General features: G+C 41.3%; 2 protein-coding genes across 2 annotated transcripts; one reads left to right on the top strand and one right to left on the bottom strand.

Moving 5' to 3' along the window:
- Positions 1-325: 325 nt before the first annotated feature.
- Positions 326-17,228, top strand: YTHDC1 (YTH domain containing 1; the record flags this gene model as incomplete). The annotated part of the gene is made up of 16 exons (XM_010186817.1): positions 326-654; positions 787-1,141; positions 2,522-2,611; positions 3,132-3,185; positions 3,800-3,894; positions 5,739-5,847; positions 5,948-6,065; positions 7,198-7,282; positions 9,208-9,374; positions 11,901-11,983; positions 13,384-13,420; positions 13,513-13,552; positions 13,658-13,720; positions 15,400-15,534; positions 16,210-16,417; positions 16,822-17,228. Coding segments are annotated over 16 exons (2,018 nt in total), but the record flags the coding sequence as incomplete, so codon positions are not given.
- A 2,537-nt stretch (positions 17,229-19,765) lies between these two features.
- On the bottom strand, positions 19,766-21,841 carry LOC104542483 (UDP-glucuronosyltransferase 2A1-like). Its single transcript, XM_010186816.1, has 3 exons — positions 21,718-21,841; positions 20,774-20,993; positions 19,766-20,071 (listed from the first exon to the last, which is right to left on the bottom strand). The coding sequence occupies exons 1-3, from the start codon at positions 21,839-21,841 to the stop codon at positions 19,795-19,797; spliced, it is 621 nt and encodes a 206-aa protein (XP_010185118.1). The 3' UTR covers positions 19,766-19,794.
- Between the last annotated feature and the right edge of the window lie 231 nt (positions 21,842-22,072).

Raw genomic sequence — 22,072 nt, 5'->3', positions numbered from 1 at the left:
TGGAACAAGGGGATCCCAAAGTATGGTTCCAGCTCAGTTGTTGTTTTGGCTTTAGAGCAATCCAATGAGCATTTAATTTAGCATTCCCATATGTAAGATTTGGAAAACACTTACCAAAGCCTCAAGGATTAGCTGCTCTTTTAAAGTAATAGATATGTTTTAAAAATCAGCTGGTTTGAGGGTTGTCCTAAAGGTTAAAACTGCAAGATGCCACATATGACTGCAAGGGGGCAATTGCCAAAAGTGGAGGAAGTAGGATTCTCTGCTCAGTTTTTGGTTTGATGCACAGAATCACGTTGAACTTGATATCCCTTTTCTGTTTAAGGATCGAAGAGAAAAACTGACAGGATGGAAAACGCTGAAAGCAGGAGACAGAAACCTTCTGTGCATTCATCGAGGCAGTTGATGCCAAAGCCTCCCAGCTCATCGGTGAGCAATAACAAGAGAATAGTGAGTACCAAGGGAAAGCCGCTATCGGAATACAAGAACGAGGAGTATCCGAGGTCTGACAGAACCAAGCGTCCAGAGGGCGATCGAAAGACTCGCATGTCGATTAGCTCCAGGGAACCTTATAAAGGACAACCCGAAAAAACTTGCCTGAGGAAGAGGGATATTGACAGAAGAGCCAAGTCTTCTACGCCAGATGCTTCAGAGGTATTAAATATTCTTGCTGCCTTATAAATTAAACAAATACATGAGACTTTTATAAAGCACATTCTCTTAGGACTGTGTATGCATCCTGACAATGTTATATGACCGCTGATTCGCTTTTTCTTTAAACATCAGAGAATCAGGCATGAGGTGGATAGAAGACCAAGCAGATCCAGCCATTCCTCTAAAGAAGAGGTGAACTCTGAGGAATATTGTTCGGATCACGAGACTGGCAGCAGCGGCTCCTCTGAACAAGGCAATACAGAGAATGAGGAGGAAGGAATGGAAGAAGAGGAAGATGATGAAGGGGAGGAGGACGAAGAGGTGGAGGAAGATGGGGAGGAGGATGAAGAAGAGTATGAACAGGATGAGAGAGATCAGAAAGAAGGAAACGACTACGACACACGAAGTGAAGCCAGCGACTCGGATTCTGAATCTGCCTCTTTCACAGATGGGTCAGTCAGATCTGGGTCTGGTTCAGAGGCATCAGGTAGGTAACATCTATCCTTCGGTCTGAAATACCTTGCCGTTGAAAATTTGGCTGCTTTCGAAAGTCACTTCCTGACCATATCAAAAATAAGCCTCAGTGTAGCACAAATCAGTAAGATACTAATTTTTGAATACAGGCAAAGAAAAATTGGACTGCAGAGTGGGATTTCCTTACTCCATAACTCCTGGATATCAGGATTACCATGCTGAAGATTTATATTGTTCCTGATTGCTTTGGCCTTGCTGTTCAGTGCTTTGAGTTAATATTTCCTAGGGTATCTCATAGCTTCATTTCCCACACAATTAATTTTAAGCTCATGTTCAGCTTTTCTGTATTCGTCTGGGTGAGTGATCAGGTAAACAGCACCGTCTGCCCAGGGAAAGGTGGTTGAACCTTAACCAGTGGCTGCCATCAGCACAGGAAACCTAAACCTAAGTTGAAATGATTACGTGTTAGGGCAAACAGAGAGAGAAATGTTTTAAGCAGAAACTAGCAGAAAATGTTTTGCATTTGTATATTATAACTGATCCTTACATACAGATAGGAACTGTTAATGGTTATATATAGCACATTGATTGGAGGATTTCAGGTTCCTGCAAACTCATCTTTAGAGTGTAAAGATGAACTGCTTGCCCTTAGTTGTCTTGGTATGAGCAAACATCAAGGGCTTGGATCAAATAAGCTGTAAAAAGGTGACCTCTCTATTATAATTGCCATGCGGTGGAGAAACTGTAGTATACTTCTGGTTTAGGCTGGGGTTTTTGGTTTGGGGGAGCCATTGTTTGGTTGTGGTTTTCATTTTAAGACGCTTTCAATCCTGTTACAGTTCCTGTTGTGTATATTCCTTGTCTGAAGTCTCTGTAGGTGGTCATCCTGCTTAACATAATACCCTGTTTTGGCTCAGCTCTGCTGTTGGGAGTTAGCGAACAGGAAGGTGTCACGTCAAGACAAGTGACGCTGTAATAACTGTTCTAAAAAGCTCTGCAGTGCCACCTCTTGCCTTTTTGTTGAGCTCAGAGCAGATGAGCCCATATCACTGTCACAACACCGTTTGTGTTGCAAATTTGGCTGAAAGCCGAAGAGAAGAGCTAAATCACTCTTACTGAAACACTTAGGAGATTAATCCTGTCTCTAAATTTTGCACAGAATTACTAATTAGTGGCCTTTGTGTTCCTTTTGTGAATTAAGAGCTTGAGTAATGAGTATTTGCATCTTTTTTGCGTCATAGTTTTGGGACAGCGACCAGAATTTTCACATGCAAGCCGAATGCTGACTGGACCATTACATACGTTATTTTCCTGTCTGAGTAATTTTGTCTCGATTTTTGCCTACCACTTGATGTTTAAAATACTGGTTTTATTTGTTACGGCTTTTTTTCAGATGAGAAAAAGAAGGAGAGGAAGAGAGCTAGAGGTATCTCTCCGATTGTTTTCGACAGAAGCGGAAGTTCAGCGTCGGAGTCGTACGCAGGTATCCTTTCCTCCTATTGCTTGTCATCCTGACTCGCATCGAATCTTAATGTGTAATCTAAAGTAGATGTAACTGGCTGTAGAGATTTATGGGGTATGTAGCTTCGTATAATTTGGCATTGGACTTCTGGCATGTTGTGTGTGGGTACCTTTTGGGGGAGAAGTAGGCTTTCTTGTTACTTTAATGCTCTTCTGTTGCTTAAGTGGAATTTTCACTTTTTTTTTTTCTTTTTTAAACTTGGAAGATGATGATTCAGTGACTAGTTTTCTGAGGAGGAAATTGTTCAAATACTACTTTTAACAAAAAAAAAAAAACCACCAAACCCAAACCAAACAACCCAAAACCAAAACCAAAACACCAAAACGCTTGTGCGCATTGAAGAGTATTTTTTTGTGTGTGTGGGTGCGCGCCAGAAAGCATAATTTGTCATGAATGAAAATTGTATGTGACAAGGCTGTAGAAATTGTATATTATCTCTATTAAGGCTCAATCTGAACAAATGTACTTTGGCTAAACACAGGTTCAGAAAAGAAGCATGAGAAATTATCATCTTCCGTTCGTGCTGTCCAAAAAGGTATCATTTAAATTTGAATTTTTAATGCATGCCCCATAGCAAGCCACTGTCTCTGTTCATTAAATTACCTCTAAGTGGTAATGTTCCGATATAAATCAATTTAAGCACATAATTGTTCTGAGCATAACAAGTAAATCTTGATCTACTCTGCATGTGTTGAGAGCAAGATGCAGAAAGTTCAGTCGCTCCTTGCGGAGGCGGCAAAGCCAAAAATGAAGTGTTTAAATCTGAAAAGAGGAACATTTTAGCATCCCCTGTTGGATGATTTGTGTTGATATGAATGTTACTCAGTATTTATCTGAAGATTCATAAGCAAGGCAATAAGTCCTGTATATCGGAACATCACTGAACCGTGCTAATTTTATTTCATATTTTTTTTCTTTACCTGAATATCTAAGTTTTCGTTTTGATTTGGTTTCCCCTGGCATTTTGTGCTCTGCAGCTTAGACTTCAAGTTTCACGTTGGGTGGTTGACTGTGGTAACAAGTAGGTAGGAACTGGGTGGGATACAGTACATTTTGAAGTAAACCAACAGCTATCTACACTCAAAGCAGTATTTTTAACAACTGTAAATATTTACAGTTTGGCTTATTTGACACTTTGTTTTTTTTCAGACCAAACAAGTAAACTGAAATACATTCTGCAAGATGCAAGATTCTTTCTCATCAAGAGTAATAACCATGAAAATGTATCGCTTGCTAAAGCAAAGGTATGTTGAATTTTCTTCAAACTGATCGCTTTGTATTCAAACGCATCCCCCTTACTGTAGAAAATCATATTTATATATGGATTCTTTTCTCCACTGCTCAGATCTTAGTAGAGGCAAGGATGAAAGCTACTGCTCCTTGATCCTTCAAGGGTAGCTACTCTGTTTCCACTGTCACGTAGAAAAGTTGCTTGACTATCAGTCATTTACCTTGATAAAGAGTGGGGTTCAAAAGGGGCCTCGAGGTCCATTTGATAACGTCCTAAGCCAGCCTATGCTGGGGATGCTGTGATGGCATTTTCTCCCTTTGATCAGTACCTGTGTTGATACTGCTGTACTGTGAGCAGGTTCAGAAGGTGGTTTTGGCTTTGATCTGGTGCTGTAAAAGCAATTTCATTCAGTTGATTCAGGGATCTGAAGACTTACTACAGCAATGTATGCCTGTGTGCTGGCGTAAGGGAGTTCTTTAGGAGGGATTTCAGTGCACTGGACTTCAGCTGCTCAGAAGTGGCACTAGGCTGCTGGGGTTTTGCATTTGCATATGTTACTGGGAAGAGCTCGTAGAGAAAGTGGCAGATCGCTGTTACACAATATACACAGAGTAGATGATTCTGTCAATAAAGATTTTTCTAAAATACAATAGTGTTAAAACAATCGAATCTTAGAATTCCTGGAACACCATTCTGACTGGTGTTTGCTTTATTTCTTTAGAGTAGCATATCCTTTCTGTCCCTTAATCATGCTTGGGGATGCAACAGAATCCTTCTTACCAAAGTTCGTGGAGCAAATGCTTTGTCAGTGTGTGGGCATCGGTGCTTTGCCACTGTGCTTCCATGAAACTGGCTTTTGTGGTGGCAATGTAGTGAATTCTAGTTCACAGCAGGGCTTCACAAGGAGCTTAAAGCAGTGTACATCTGACTGAAAACTAGTGACGGGGAAAAACCAAACAGTTCCTGGTGACTCTAAAAATTGTCGGGGTCAGGCACACACTTACCTGAGCACAGAGTATGACACAAGAATGTGTCTTCAAGAGAAAAGGAAAGGGAGGAACATTTTCTTTGGTAGCTCCTAGATCATATTCTGGATTTGAACATATATAAACCAGCATAAGTTTCTCCTTTGACTTTGCCCAGAGAAGTGGACAGGGGAGCTGATCTTGCTGAGGAGTCATACAGCAAACCGGTATTATATAGCTCAGCTCAGTGGGTACCCTAAAACAGACTGGGTTTTATTGTGAATAGCTACACAATGGCTGGTGAAAGGGAAAGGTAGGAATTAGCAGGTGGGTATGTGGGAGGCTGAACAAACTGTTTTGAATTGTCTTGCCAATTTGAAATGTTGATCAGGTGTCTTTTGTGTTTCTGGCCTTTTGCTAGAAAGAATTTTAAAGTCTGCAAGCTGCCCTCAACAAATCTGTCATATGAAGGAGGCTACTGAAGGCTGCCTGCCCACCTTTCAGTAGATATGCTTGTTTTTCTGTGATTTTTGTGTATTGTGAACATGAACTCCGAAAGTCACCTGAAACATAGACTAAAAATACTGAAGGCCAGTGTTTTCATTTATCTGTCCATGGTTATAATTACAAATGAAACCTTACAGGGGGTCTAAATGCATCTGCAGTATTAAAAAAAAAAAAATTGAAAAGCCAGTGCTTTACAAGTTTTATGATAGGACAGGCTAAAAAATACTTCCTGAAGGAGCTGAATTTAGAAGTATTTCCGTTATCTTCTATCCCAGAACACTAGTTTGGTCTTGTTTTTGTCATCTGTACTATAAACTTCTGGTGGCTAAATCACTTGAGATTAAATTATGTTTTGGTGGTGGGGTGGGCATTGTTTTTCTTTTAGGGAGTATGGTCGACGCTTCCAGTGAATGAGAAGAAGCTTAATGCTGCTTTTAGATCAGCGAGGAGCGTTATTTTGATATTTTCTGTAAGAGAGAGTGGCAAATTCCAAGGTAAGGGAAAGTAAGCTGTGATTTAGGTAAGTGAAAGTCAGTTTTACGTGCAATGGCCTTTCTGTTGTGTCTTTGTTATAATTCACGTGAATTCCTTTAGGATTTGCAAGACTGTCTTCAGAGTCCCATCACGGAGGATCGCCTATACACTGGGTGCTGCCTGCAGGGATGAATGCAAAAATGTTGGGAGGCGTCTTTAAAATTGACTGGATTTGCAGGTAAATAACTGTTTGTTTATGCTGCCATTTGGTGATGAGGCATTATAACATCATTTCAAGGTAATAAGTGCTGACAGCATCCTTTTGAAAACTCGATTCAACCAGTCCTGCAGCCTCCCCAAATCCATGCCCCTATGCTACTCAGTTTGAGACTCAGGTCTGTACCTGACGTGTACTATACAAATGCTTTTTTTCTTAAATGTAGACAATTAAATACTTGAAGACATTTTTTTATTGAACACTTTATTGTGTTCCTTTGCTGTCCTCTGACACTGAAACAAGAAAACTGTATTCTGAAGTCTTTGAGTGAAAACTGCTGCTCACTTGGATAGACAGCTGTGGAGAACTGGAAAAACAATCTTGTAAGGACAGTTCTGTCTTCATCTGATATCTAGGCGTCTGACTGAACAAAGCAAATGCTGTAAAATAACGTATGAAATAGTACAGATATTGCATAATATGTAGGATGTGAGCGGTATGTTCATCCATGTAACTGAGTAGATCTTACAGAAAAGGTTTTAAACCTCTCTTAAGAAAACAAACTGTTTCACTGTGAGATGTATTGCACAGGCACTTGTGCTGTCAGAAGTCTAAATACAAGGAAGGTGATGCTTCTAATTAGAGAAAAATCTGGGTTGGAAAGGTCCTCTGGCAGTTACTGACTTCGGCCTCCAGCTCAAAGAAGGTCACACTTCATAGGTAGGATGCTCAGGAGTTTATCTCAGTTGGTACTGTGAGCTACCACCTCACACATAGACTGGTGAGCGTATTCAGATGGTGATATAATAAGCAAGCATGATCTCAATATTGTACAAAGGCAAAGATAAAAATCTCTTTAATAAGATAAGCTGTCATATTATGGACTGATAATATGTGGACTGTTATATATGTGGACTGTTAATAAGATAAGCTGTCTTATTATGTAGTATGGACTACACTGGTTAGTACTGGAATCAGTCAAAGTGAAATCTTCAATTCTGTTACTAATACATCATAATAATTCCAGAGAAGTGACCGTGCAAAGGGTTACAGGATTGTTCTGTGTCTTATGTCCTGCTGTATACATTTTTAATTGTATTTTTTTTACAACAAATGGGGGCGAAACTATAAATGATGCCACTTGCCTATTTAGGCGTGAATTGCCGTTCACTAAGTCTGCTCACCTGACCAATCCTTGGAACGAACATAAGCCAGTAAAGATCGGACGCGATGGACAGGTTCGTTAATTTTTCTTTTCTGTAATCAGTATCTTCAAGTTCTTGCTTTCAGCTGTGTACATAGAGAAGATTTGGAGTCTTTTCAGATCAGTTACTCACGGTAGAGTACTGTTACGCAGGCGTTCAGCTTATTTCTAACATTGGGGAAGAAGGAAACAGAAGACAACACGATGCCAGTTTTATTGTCATCTTTGTGATAAACAGTGTTTGATACTTCAAAATTATGTGGTGTTTTGGGTTTGAAATGTAACGTCTCTTGCATTGTACAGTGTCCAAACCTATACAGCATCAACTTTTAAGAAGAAGTTTTTGTGTTTCCAGCATTGCACTCTTTTTATCTGCTCTATTGCTTAGGGCATAGGTTCTACCATTATAAAGTATATGCTAAGTTAATTGTAAGTGGGGTGGCTTTTCAGACATACCAGAGTGCAGGTACGTTGCTGCTATCATCAAGTAACCAAGCCTCAGCTAAAATACAGGGTTGTGCTTGCTTAGGGCAAGATGGGAGGCTGCATAATCTCCAAACTGTCTGGAGAATGTAAGCTCTGTGCATTATTTTGCCTATGGACACGTTCACTTTGTTGATGAACAGAAGTTAAACAGTATTTTATGTCTTGTTTTTAATTTAGTGTGACTTCAAAAGAAAAAAAAATCATTTAACTTTGGTTATTTTACGCGGTCAAGGAAATATTTTTTTTTAATGTTTTGTCCACTTCACAGTGGAGTTGCAGTCTGGATGGGAGGTTTGATCTTTTCTCGTAAAATTGCTGTACTGCTAGGTACTGGGCAGTCATTGTCTGCCATGCAAAGGCTCTCCCTGCCTTTCGACGTGGGTTATTTCCCAAAGTGGTGGTTGTTTATGCATTTACATTTTGTGTAACCCTGAATGGCTCTCTCTTCTGTGGACATGTACACGGAGCTTCTTGCATTCATGCCCTCCTTTGGGAAGGTGTTCCTCAGGACTGCCAGTCACCAGCTTGAAGAAGCACTTTTTTGGATGGTTTTGTGCCTGACTCCTGCTAGCTTCATTTGATGGCCCTGAGTAGTTCTTGTAGTACCAGAAGAGGGAGTCAGCAAGTTGATTTCTGTCCCTCTCTCCTCTGAGCAGCTCGTGATGTCAGACACTCCCGTTGTATCTGTCTTAACCCATTTTATTCTAGTCTGAAGAGACCCAACCTGCCCAGTCATTGCACGAAGGAATTGTTGCACTCGCTCAGTTATCCTTGGTGCCTTGCTTTGACGCTTTTGCATTTCTGCTGTCCTGTTTTTTTAAGATGAAGGGGTTAGAATTTCACCCAGTATTTAAGGTGTGGGTGGAACGTGGACTTAGAGTTCCTGTTTTTTTAAGATGAAGGGGTTAGAATTCCACCCAGTATTTAAGGTGTGGGTGGAACATGGACTTACAGCGTGATACAATGATTTTCTCATTCAGTGTTCCTTTCCTAATAATCCTGAACACACGCTTTGTCTGCTGTCAGGCATTGAGGTAGTGTTTTCATGGACCTGTCTGTCATACGTTGAAGAACTCACTTTTGAGTGGTAGCAGTCGACTTCCTCAGGCCATGGCTTTATTTGTGAAGCTGGGATGGATTTTTTTCCTACGTGTGTCACTTTTTCTCTCTGTAATAGGTGATCATTTTCTTTGTGATGAAAAACAGTCCTCTGATTTTGTAGCAAAACAGTGATGTGGCCTGTATGTCTCATGGGAAGATATGGTTACCCCAGGTGTTGGACTGTTTTAAGAAAGTTCTAAGTAGTCCCTAAAGAGTGAAAGGTAATGTAAGTGAATTTTGCTCTGTCTCTAGTGATACTGCAATCTCTTCACAGTGTCCTTTTATTATTTTAAATGTATGTTGTCGTTGTATTTGGGGAGAGTTTCGTTTCTTCGCTTTATAAACCACTACTGAACTTCTAACTGATTCTAGGAAATTGAGCCGGAATGTGGAACCCAACTTTGTCTTCTCTTCCCTCCTGATGAAAGTATTGACTTGTATCAAGTCATTCATAAAATGAGGCACAAGAGAAGAATGCACTCACAACCCCGATCAAGAGGACGCCCATCCCGTCGAGACCCCGTTCGGGACGTGGGAAGGTTAGAAACGTTCTTTGGACTGATAATAGGCACATGTGTCAGAATAACGTGATGGAGGAATATGATTCGACAAAGCTTTCCCTGCGATAAAGAAGAGAGAAAATCCTCAAATCAAGCTGCATGGACAAGTTTGTGGCTTCATTGAGGATTTCACATGGTTCCCCGGTCTGTCATTTTTCAAGAGGAAAATGGGGATCTTTGCTTTTGCAGAAAAAAAAGAAAGCTCTTAAAGTGCTGCCTAGCTTAGACTAGATCATTGATTGAGAGAATGCAACGTGTAATGCTAGCTGTAGGTAAGCTTGGCTTGATTCTGAGCAGGCTAGATGGAGAGGAGGAAATATTTATATGCCAAAAATGTGTTAATATCTTGTAAAAGCCTTTTCTTTCAGGTGTGTCTCTGGATAAGCCTTATCAAATATGGGACTTTTATAAGGATCACTTAGAATTTTGCAGAAGATGCCGCCTCATTTTGAGGATAAAATATTTAAGTTATTTTGCTATTCAAGAGGAGCATTATTGGGACTGTTTCAAATTGTGTCACCGTGATGAGTTAACCCCATTGCCAAATATTCTCTAACCTGTAACCACTGAATTCTCGCATCTTGCTGAGCTTCTGAAAACAGTAGGTTCTTTCCAAAAGGGATCGAGTGGCCCTTGGAGACCCGGCAACAAACCAAAAAGAATGGCTGTTGCTGTGTCTGTTTATACGACCTTTCCAGATGCTGGCAGTACCCGTGGACTTAAAGTATTTTTAGAGGATCGACATGGTTATTGATCACTGCTTTATGAACTTAACATCATTTTCCAGAGAGGAAAAAAAGGGGGTATAACTTGTTACAGAATTGGAGAATTCTTTGCAAAGAACTGATTTTAGCCCTTCTGCCAAACACCTTTTCCCCGTGTAGCCACTTTGCATACAGACTGATGTATGGTTTGGGCTGAAACCTTTGGTTCAGTTTCCTCTTTGTGGAAACGTCCTGTGGTAGGTACAGATACCCAACAAGAGTCCCCATTTCCTTGAGCTTAAAAAAAGGACACTGTCACGAGTAGGTAGGAGGAAACCTGGCAGCGCCCCCTTATTTTTGGCTTTAAAGGACTGAACACCGAGATGGCTTTTGGAGTTAAGCTGAGAGGTTTCCAGTGCAATAAAGTATATACGAGTGAAGGTTTTGCAATGGACTGCAAACTATACATATAACACCACCACACCTTCTCAAGCCTGCCAGGGCCTCCATTTATGTGTGTGGCTTGCAGCTTAAAGTCAGTAGTTGGACTACTATATGAACTGTTTCTATCATATTTTATACCGGTCGTAAATGCACTCTCAAAACTACAAGAAAGCGGTATGTTTATTCTTTACACCAGCTTTTCTTTTCCTTGGTCTGATTTTGCTGTAGATGCAACTGCTTTGGTTTTTGGGCTTTTTGCTCATAGTAAAGAATCTGCTTTCGGTTTAAAAAGCTTAGTAACTGGGTTTGGTGGGCTTTAAAGACTGAAGTCGGGAAGGGGGAGGAGAAATTACTCTTTATAAAACTAAAAGCTACGTGGGCTTGTTACTCAGTGAGCAAGTTGCACAGTAATTAAGCAATTTAAGAAAGTGTTAATTTCTTGTCTTTGTCATGAGGAATTATATTGCTGGGAGGGAGGGTGAGTGGGAGGGTGTTGGGAAATGGATTTGTAGCTGCTTTGTGTTTAGAAACACTGTGATGTTAGCATTGGAGTCTCCCGTTACTGTTTGTGTACCTCGATGGAGTGAGATTAGCAGCCAGCTCTTTATTGAACCGTAACAGCAAATGTCACTGCTTTATAAGCAGACTTCCTCCCTGGGAGTGAAGTTCTTAAAAGATACCATTTATTCCATAAAAGAGCTGTTTGTGTAGAAAGGAACCCCAATTATTTAAATTATTAGGACGCTTAAGCGTTCTTAAACTTTCTGTAAAAGGCACCAGTGCATTGCTGGTAAATTGCTTAGAGCAGAAGTTGTTAGAAATAATATAATTGGCCTGCCCAGTTAGACAAGCTGCAGTGAAAAGCAATTTCACAGAGAACAGTTTTATTTATAAACGGTATGGAAGTAGGCCTTTTAAAGAATTCTTTACCCCATAGTTAGCAAATGCAGCAACGTCCATGCCTCCTGACTGTAATGATGCATTTTGCCATCTATTTTCACTGTATTTAGTTCTGTAAATCCTTTTGTCATCCAGTAGATCGTTTCAAAATGTAACGTGGAAAGTGTAATGTTAAAGCCTAAGCCTGTTTTAGACAAATTTGTTACCTTTTTGTTTGGCTGGGTAGAGTTTCTTCCTTAGCTCCCAAAGCTCCTGTAGCCAGAAAGTAACAGTGGAGGGTATTTAATGTTCCTGATTATTTGAGTTCGTATTCAGAGCTGTAGAACACTTAAAAGCAGCTGGAATTCAGAATGAGTAAATGGAGACCCTGGGCAGCTCAAGCTGTTCCTGTGAGGTATTCTGCTGTGACGAATGCTCCAAGCAACCTTGTTTAATCTCTGATATCTAATTTGTGTAGGCGTCGACCAGAAGATTATGATATTCATAACAGCAGAAAGAAACCAAGGATTGACTATCCCCCTGAGTTTCACCAAAGACCAGGTTAATATCTTACTATGAAGATTTCTCTGCACCAGTTCACAAGTGTTTTCTAGTGTATCCTCATAAATTGAAAGAGCAAATTATCGTTATGGCTGGGATCTAAAAATGGGACTTGTCCTAAGTGCTGCCTGTGGGTTTGAGAGAGAGCGCTGAGTTAATCTGGGCTGAGCCCTGTTAAGAGCTTCAGAATTGTGTACGTTTTTGTGAGTGATCCTCTCAAGCGCTTTGTTAACACGGGTGGTTGAAATGCCTGGGGGCACAAGAATTAATTGTCAAATTAAAATGTTTACTAGAAATTTCCAGCTGGGCAACTCAGCTGAGATTGCCTGACTAGCAGCCTGTGTCTAGAGATGACATTCGATTATGTTTGCAGATCGTTGGTTTTTTTAAATGAACTTGAGATGAGGAAGGGAGGGGGAAGTTTCACTGCATTTTACGAGAGGGTCTAATGCTGGGTTTGAGACAGGGATTTTGTTGTTCTCCGGAAATAAATGGTTGCAGCGGTAATGCAGCAACAACACTGATAATATTGCCATTTGTTTCTTCTTCAGAAAGCAGTTATTAAGAAATTGTCGCCTCTAATCTACCGAATCAGGCTTCAGTGCTATTAGAAACACATTTTCCATTATTTCAGTAGTAGATTTCTAAGTCTTTGTCTTAATTTCATCAGTTTGACTGCAAATCTTGTGTTCTTTGATGCAAATGGAAGTGTTGTTGCTGCTCCCTGCCTTTCAGAGGCCATTGTGTAGAGTACAGAACAAAGTTTTTTAAAATTATGAAGCTCGAAAGCATTATTTTATTAGCAGCATAACCATGCCTAGTGTTTTGCACCATTTTACTGAGCTCTTAAAAGTTTACTCCCTGGAATGTACCCAAGCTGTTAACAACTCTTTGCCCTGTGGGGCTTTCCCAGATGTTTTTTAGGTTGCTTCTCATTTTCTGTGTAACCTATCCAAAACCTATTGGGAAATTGGCCTTAAGAGCTGCCCAGATGAACGCATTCTACTGGATACGCAGTTCATGAGTAGTAACAGCCGTGTGCTGACCGTCAGGGGATGGTACCCTTCAAGATTGTGGCTGTTCCTGACTTGTTTGACTAAAATTCAAGTTTTTATTTGCACAGATATTTCCTTGCATATCTGTTGGTGCTGTGTGCAAGTTCCTGTGGGTTAATCTGTATGATTTTTTTTTTTTGCTACTGCATTACACTTATTTATTTTCTTTTTCTCTGCTACCTACAAGAAGCTGTAACCTTTTGAGAGTTGAAACCAGGGGTAATGCTGGGTAGATACGGCTTTGTAGCTGGCACAAAATGAAAGGACAGTTTCTAATGAGTGTATTTTTTAAGACTGTTCTCATGAGATGGTAAACTGAATTAATACTGCTTGATGTTCGAACAGGGTATATAAAGGATCCCAGATATCCCGAAGTAGACAGGTAAGGTGTGTTCATGCTGTCCATTTTATCCCCTGGTGACTTGTCTATATGGATAAATTGGATTTAGTTCTACAAATTTTTATTCCCAACAGACGATTTTCAGGAGTTCGACGAGATGTCTTTTTAAATGGGGTGAGTTGGTGCATGCAGACTTTGGGGGAGTTTTTATATTCAGCTTTTTTTGCGCTTCCAAAGAACACACATCACAAGTATTAATGTTACTGTCTTCCGTTTTAGTCCTACAATGATTACGTGAGGGAATTCCACAACATGGGACCACCACCACCATGGCAAGGAATGGTTTGTGTCTTGTTGAATTCCATTTCTCTCTATAAAATAGGACTACTTCTTCTTGTTGTTGTTCCCTTCTGGAGGAGCCTAGAATATCTCATCTGTGCTCAGCTCTTCCCTTTTCCTAAAATGTATCTTTGCTGTAACTAAAATTTTAGGGGAAAAATTATTTATATCAAGTATTTTGTGATTTGCTTAGCTCTCAGCAATAGTCCAGCATTCTAGTAACCAGGAATCTGGCTTGGTTTCAACCTATAAGAATTTAAAAGCTCTGAGGAAATAGCAGAACCCTCCTTTAGCCCACACAAGAGGGTGCAATGAAATTTTGTGTTCTGCTAAATATTCATAGCAATTGGCTTTCTTTCAAACAGCAAATGCATCAAGGAGGTGGACTTGCTGCAGAGGCTCATGGAGCGGGCTGGCGTGCTCTGGTGTTAACGCAGTGGCTTGCTTTTGGCTATGGCAGTGAAGCATGCAGGAAAGGAGCAGAATGTACTGCACAGTGGGATCAAAAGAAGCCTTGCTGTATCACAGCCTGTACTGAAACACACTTTTTTCCCAGTTAGATGAGTACATATATAGTGTACATGTAGGAGTACACGTGTATATCGCTGCGTACGTGGAAATTAACTGATAGTTCACTTGTGCTTATATTCGGCTGTGATTTTGCCATCCATTTCTCAGGAGGAATGGTCATTATGACTAGTCATTTTGGTTATATTTAGTAATTCTGGATGGCTTCAGGTAACTGTAATTTATCTTTTGGCTCTTGTATATACTGTGAATGAGGAAAATGAATCGTCAGAGGTAGAGATGCTACTATAGCCTCTCATTTCCTCAGCTGAAACACAGCTCTGGTTTGTCATAGCTGAAGGAAGTGAACAAAGGAGTCAGACTGGGAGGAAAATGGTTTTTCAAACACAGCCAGGCCTCCAGATACTGCTGTATTTTCTCCTCTTGCCTCTTCTGCGTGCTGTCCAAGTAGTCATTCTAAAATCCAGCACTTCCACCTACTCATTTTTGAAGAACGCAGGCAGAGATGCCACAGTAATACGGGAAAGGCAGGCCTTGCTGATTGAAAAGATAGAGGAGCCAAGAGATGTCTTGCTTTAAATAAGAGAACAATTATCTGCTAACCTTTTGTCAGATAATTTGCCTTGCCAAGCAAGTCTGTACGTTTAAGATCATCACAGAATCATTAAGGTTGGAAAAGCCCTCTTAAGACCATCAAGTCCAACTGTCAACCCAACAACACCGTGCCCACTGTATTCCTAAGAATTGGCACTGAAAAGTCTTGTTTCTGTAAGAGCTCGTTGGTTTGACAGAATTAACAATCCATATGCATAGATCTTAAAAGTGTTTGGTTTGGGTTGGGTTTTGTTTGTTTGTTTTAAGTAGCAGGAGTTTATTTACAGTATGGCTTTGAGGCAGATTTGGAAAGAAACCACGTTTGGGATTTACAGAGGTTGGCCAAATTTCTACTGAAGGAATGGTAGAGAAGTAGTAAAGCATGCCCGCGTCATGGCAAATCCTCTGCCGTTGAGTTAGGAGGCTGTGATGGGATATATTTGGATGTCATGTTTTCTGGCTGAATGAAAGTAACCTCTGCTGTGACTTCCCAGCACGCAGCCTGGTGTGCATTCCTTTGGTTTGGAACGCTCAACAACCTTCCTGTAACTTTCTCGTAGCCACCGTATCCAGGTATGGAGCAGCCACCGCACCACCCTTACTATCAGCACCACGCGCCTCCACCTCAAGCTCACCCTCCGTACTCAGGACATCACCCTATACCACATGAAGCAAGATACAGAGACAAACGAGTAGTAAGTGTCCACGCAGGGCAGAGCAGGGATGGGAGGAGTTTGGGGTGCAGATGGAGCCTGATCTGATACTTGTTGACTTTGAAAATACAGGCCTTAAAAGTGCAGTTTAGTGCTCCTTGGGAAGATTGGTTATTTAGATTAACTAGAGACTTCCAGCGTCTTTGAAAAGCTGCTCTCTCTCCCAGGTGATGTAGAAGTTAAAAATTCCCAGAATATACTCGGTGTTTGCTTCACATGGCTTTCAGCCTTTCTCCATGTGAACGTTTCCTTCTGAAGCCCACTTTGAGTAAGGACATGGCTGTAACAGTGCTTGCACTCGTGCACAGCAGATTACGTTATCAGCAGAAAAGCTGGTGGTTTTTAACTTTTTACAGGCACATCAGAAAACAGGGCAGATTGTTAAATAGTTTCTGTTAGCTGGCTTTGAAGGCTGCTTAGTTTTCAGGTGTCTTGCTGGTATCTGGCATTTGAACCCCAGCTTCTGCACAGTGGCAGCACGGATGTGCTACCCTGAAGATGAAAGAAGAAACTTGGGCATATGGATGCTGGACATAATTTTTAAATTATTTTGGTTTTAAATACTTTCCCAAGAGTTGGGTCCAGCCCAGTGGTAAGGGAAGGGAGGATATTTTAATCTGGGAAAGAAAATAAATGGAGCTGTCCCTTTCATCACAGCACGACTACGACATGAGAGTAGACGACTTTCTTCGACGCACGCAAGCAGTTGTGAGCGGTCGGAGAAGCAGACCTCGAGAGAGGGACCGAGAGCGGGAACGGGACCGGCCTAGAGATAACAGAAGAGACAGAGAACGTGACAGAGGCCGTGATCGGGAAAGGGAGAGAGAGAGGATTTGTGACCGGGACAGAGACAGAGGTGAAAGAGGTAGATACCGAAGATAATCTATCTGGACCCAGTGCTCACTTGAAATAAAAAGCTTGTATTTTTTTGTGTGTTTACAAGTAGTACATTTTATTTTCAGCCGTCTACTTAAAGTTCATTGTGTAGAAGGATTTATAATGAACCCCCTATTCCAAGCATGCAGTGAACTATGAACTGGAAAAACCGCAAATTGGCCAAAAATAAAATATGCAAAGCTGACACTCAACTTGGCGTTTCTATTGCAGCAGAATGGGAAACAGCTGAGAATGTAGATACTGATTAATTCTCAGTAAGCGTTCATCTACTTAGTGACTTCGGTCTCAGTTTCTGAATACTGATGGATGACTGCCTTTTGTTTTGTTTTGTTTTGATTTTTTTTTATTTGCTTTGATGTTTTCTTCCTGTAGTTTCACATGGTTCAGTGGGAGAATGCTGCTATCAAGTATGCAAATATTGAAGTATGATTTTTTTTTGACTGTATGGCAGTGTTGTAGCAGCCGTTTTTTGGGTTTTTGGTTTTTTTTCCTCCCCTCCCCCTGGTTTTTAACCCTATCTGTAAAGTCAAGTGTTTTTTCAGTCTTCAGTAAGGAAAGCAATATTAAGAAGACACTATTGATACCTAATTTTTAACCTTTTTTAAAAATCTTCCCGTGTTCAGTAACATTTTGGTCAATTCTCTTGTCTAGTCTCCTTCCAAAATGTACACGTTGCTTGGAATGTTCACAACCTGCGTGTGTGGAACCAGAGAATATTGCTGTATTCTACATTGCTACCTTTTTTTTTTATATAAAAAATAAATTGTTAACTATTGAAATGATTAAAACTCGGGCTTCTTGGTCTTCTGCACTTGCCAGCTTTGATTGATAGATTCTGGCACCTCTAGGGGGAAGTATCCGTCTTCGAAAGTGGTTTAAAGGGTCTTGTGGTGGGTGAAATTACCTGAAGCCTGAATTTAGGAAAAGGATGGCTGAAATAAAAGGTAATTGCGTTTCTGTTTCCACAGTGAAGTAGCTGACTTACAGCTCCTGCAGGTAACCTGGGCTATTAAGGTTCTACATGTTCAACTTAAATCAAATTATCGTGTTATTGCTAGGCTGTCCTAAGCTATAATCGTACCTGCCTCCCAGGAACGTGTTAGTCCTGCAAGGTCCAGACTCTCCCCATCTCTTCTCTGTAGCGATTGCTGCATCACTTGTTATTTCTCTTAACTAGGAAATACTTGAATCTAAATGCTAATGGTAAAACTGAGAAAAAGGTAAAGTAAAGCTTGCAGTGGAAGTTCTTTTATTTTCTCAAGCAATTTCCTCGTTTGCAAAACTTGTATGAGTAGCCCAACCTCGATGGATTTCTTCATAACCTTTCTTCAGTATCTTGTCATGTAATAAAGGCAGGTTTTGTAGCACGTGATTTAAAGGCCTCAGTTCCATCGTGCTGAGTGCTGTAGCTGTTTTTTATAAACTGCAATATGGGATTGGCCGTGGTAGTTGCGGAAACATGTTAAGATCTGACAGTAATTTGGGCTCTGAATGTTTTAGTCTATACCACTATAGTTATGCCCTAAGCAAAAGGGTTGACATCCACTTTAAACAGTGCAAGAAGTTCAATGTCTTTGAGTTCCTCAAAACAGCGTGCTGAGAGTTATGTCTATTGGCAGTAGGATTAGATAGGTCTATCAGAGTACACATCCTGTGTCTAAGTGGAGGAAAGCATCGTGGACTTCATTCTTCAATGTCTTTCTCTGCTTTATATACAGATGCTGGAAAGGAGAGAGGAAGTTGGTCGTTTTTCTCTTTTACTTTTAAAAATCAGTATTAGAGAAATTTGGCTTAAGTATGTTAGAGAAAAGAAGCACCTCCTTAAAGAGACTTGAGCACTTTCTTGGCCCAACTTTTCCCTGCTACCCTGTTTCCATGTCCAATGTTAGCCCTGTCTGACCAGGCTCTACTGAATGTGTTAGGAGCTTTAGTGGCCTGGCAACAGAACTAACATCCTCAGCAGATCTTCACTTGCAAAAGCTGGATGAGATGGGGGCTGTTAGTGATAAAGTGTGATAGAGCTGAGCATAGGGACCCAGCTCTGCAAACAACTACAGCAAAACCTTTCAGATCTGGGGCCTGAAAGTCATGCTGCTCTGTTTACTGTGGATATTTCTGCATATCATCCCATCATGACCATACAAACAGTGAACCAGAACAGACTGGTTACTAAATTACCATGAGAAGCACCAGTAGGGGCTGTCATGTTCCCTCCATTTGAAAGCAATTCCATTAAGCTTTTGTATGAAGAGATTTAAGCAGCTCTGAAGTCGAAGCTATTGAGAGTGCCAATAACAAAGTTAACACAATGTAGTACATTTTATTATATAAACAAATACAAGATGTCTTCTGAGCCTGTTCTGTTTGAGAACAATTCTTCAGCATCCTGAATACAGCAAACAGCAGTTAAAATCGGAGCAGGTTCTTTCCTGAGTGAGCTGGCACAGCAGTAGAACAACCTTACCTGGAACAGGAGGGCTAAACCAGCCTCATTGAAGGAGGCTTTCATCAGTAAGTGCACCTTGAACGACATCAGGAGTGCTGCCTTTCCTACCACTCTTCTGAGTCAAGAGCAGCATTATTTCCCCTCCAGCATTTCAGGCAAGGCAGGGGACTATTGCACTGTTCCCAGATGTGTTGTTCCGTCTTCGCAGGTTCCCTCTAGAGGTTTTCCTGCATTTATCATGGCTCAGAGGCATTTGGAGGTTAAGACGAGCAAGGTACTGACAGACAGTTTTTTGAGATGTGATACACACCCCTGTAGTGTTGCAGTTAGAATGACAGCCTGTGCAGCAGGACTCCAAGCATATACTAAATGGGAAAGAGAAGTTGTTCTCAGAAAAGCAATTTTTCTGCCAGTTTTGGTACTTTGGTCTCACCTCAGCCCCCAGGTAGTCACTGCATTTGTAAAAATGTGACAATACAAGCATCAGCAGCCAGCTTGGTTGCGAATCACCAGGTCTGGGTTGCATTATAGAAGAGGAAGGATTTAAGGTAGGAAGACCAGTTGCAGATTAAGGGACCTTCAGTGCAACACATAGGAAAGCTGAATTTATGAAGTATACCAAAATAAATCTGCAAAGCTAGAGCAGCAATTAGCATACTAGGAACCCTGTGTGATCAGCTGAACAGAGCTGGGAGAAAGCAACTATAATTCAGTCTTAGACCATAAGGAATTTGCAGGTTAGCAGGCAGCTCTGCCCCACAACAGCTTTTCAGCATAGTTCAGTGGGGTGCTTCATGATATGCCCAGGTTAAAACATATCCTAGTCATTTAATTCACCAAGGAATTTGCCTTGCTCAATCAGCCTAGGAGGAGAAGAAACACCGTTGGGAACATGATGTCTAGTCTGTCTTCCTCTTCGCGATCCTGCCGCATCTCCTACAGCAGAACGCACAGCACTTGACAAGAATGAAGACAGCGATGGCTGCGCAGGTGAGCAGGAATGCCAGGACATCCAGGCAGTGGTACTGGTACCAGGTGAGGTTGTGAGCAGCTGGTCTCAAGTGCTTGGCTCCTTTGTGCCGCATGACAAATTCAATCCAGAAGACGGCTCTGTCCAGAGGCTTTATTGGCTGGTCATGGTGTATCCTGGATAACCTCAGAGCATTTTCCTTATAGCTGGGGGAGAAATGAAGAAACCAAGGAGATTAGTCACAGTTTCCTGATACAACCGATTCAGCAGCTGGCAGTCCTCTTGAGGAAGGTAAACAGCCAGCTCTCCTCTTACTTTCATCATTTATATATATTACATATTTCTATTTGAAACTGGCCAGATTTACTCCTATCTGCACAAAGTTGGGTTACGAACAGTAACAGAGAAAGTCAAGCTTTTGCAAAGAAAAGTTACTCCAAATTATTCCAGATACTCCTTCAAAAAAAAAAAAGGCAACATGGAAGCATTTGTGGCATTTTCTGTTCCAATATAATATAGGCACTGTAACCTAAGGGTAGTCTCAGAGGTAAAGAGAGAGAATTATTGTGGCTGAGATGTAATATAACTAGAATTGTCACCCAGAGCCTCTGGAGAATTTATACTGGCAGAGAACACTCGGGAGCTGCTCTGGTTTTTCCAATAACTCTTTGATTCAAAGGGATCATAAAATGCAATACAGGAAAAACTGAATTATAAGGAAAATGGCATTACTGATGTCTCCTTTTTGAGGGATGCTGATTCTCAGGAATAAAAAATATTTTTCATCTGAAACCTAATCTTCAACTATTCGGTACTTTTGGTTCCCAGAAGAGCCAGCAGAATTTCTTACATCAACATCCTAAGATGTTAATAACCTCATCCCACTGTAAGGCAAGACCGAAACTCACGTGGAATTGTTAATGACTGTATTCACTGCGTCGACGAGGTCCTGCATCTTCAGCGTGCTGAAATCCAGCACAACTGCTGCTCCTTTCGCCTTCATGCGAGCAACGTTGTCGTGCTGGTCGGCAAACATGGGAATCCCAACCATGGGGATGCCGTGGTAGATGGCTTCATAGACCCCGTTGGTCCCACCATGAGTGATGAAGGCCTTTGCCAAGGGATGGCCTGGAAGAGGGAAGGAGAGGCAGATGTGACTGTAGCTGCAGCAGACGGAGACAAGAGCGCTGCAGACTACCCGGGCAAAGGCACCACTGCAGGAGGGAACAGCCCTGACCTCTGGATCAGCAGCAGAGCTTGCACACTCAGCTTCCGCACACCAGTATTTGAATGCAATACATAAAGCAGCGCGTTCCTCCAGAGTACCCTGGAGTTACTGCAGCCCTGTTGTGCAGCTCTAGTTTTTGCACGGTCTTGGGTGCACAACAGCCCCTGCTGCAGCCTGGCTTAGGTCAAGCATTTTCAAGAATGAGCATTTTCAAGAATTTCAACTGCAGAGGCCGGATCCAGCTCTCAAGAACATGTCTACTTTGACATTTACTCCTGCCAACAAGTGGTTTTGGCCCTTCCAAACAATTGCCACCAGCTCTGTAAGATGGGTTTTTGCTTTAGAGATCCATCTTTATTGCTAAGCTCGAAGTGCTGCCTTCCTGATTCACTGCTCCCTACTCCCTTCGCAGCCTGGCTCTGTCATCTGTGGTTCTAACACAGCCACTCACCTTGAAGTCAAAAGCAAGCCAGGAAATTAAGGCTCCAAGAGCACTCCGCAAACTAATTGTGGCCACAAGCGTTTTGTGGTTCCTTTGCCCAAATAAGCCAGTTTAGTAGAAAAACAAAGAAGGAAGCAGTTTTTTTCAGGGGCATAATGCATCCCAGATAGTATCAATCTCACCGAGCAGGTCATTTTGAGGTATCCAGTCATAAATCCTGGTGTTGGAGCCCAGAGTTTCTGGTTTTTTGCCTTTGTACCGCCAGAGGACCTTGAGCAAGGGAAGATTAAGATCAATATAATGCATGTGATACGCCCTGCTGTATTATTACATGTAACATAGAGCTTTATCTCAAACCCATGTGCCTTTTCCCACTGATTCAAATAGTGGGCTCCACTTCAAATAGTTTTGCCTCCAGTGCAGCTGTTTGATTAGTTACTATGTGCTTATTATAAAAATCACATGGAGTATATATGATATAACATAGAGTGTATATAATATAGCATAATTAGATATATAGTAATATATTAAATATAT

Source organism: Mesitornis unicolor, unplaced genomic scaffold (genome assembly GCF_000695765.1).
Source record: "Mesitornis unicolor isolate BGI_N332 unplaced genomic scaffold, ASM69576v1 scaffold10596, whole genome shotgun sequence".
Lineage (NCBI taxonomy): Eukaryota > Metazoa > Chordata > Aves > Mesitornithiformes > Mesitornithidae > Mesitornis > Mesitornis unicolor.
Note: the sequence above shows the minus strand (reverse complement) of the source record. Positions and strands in the feature narration are given on the sequence as shown.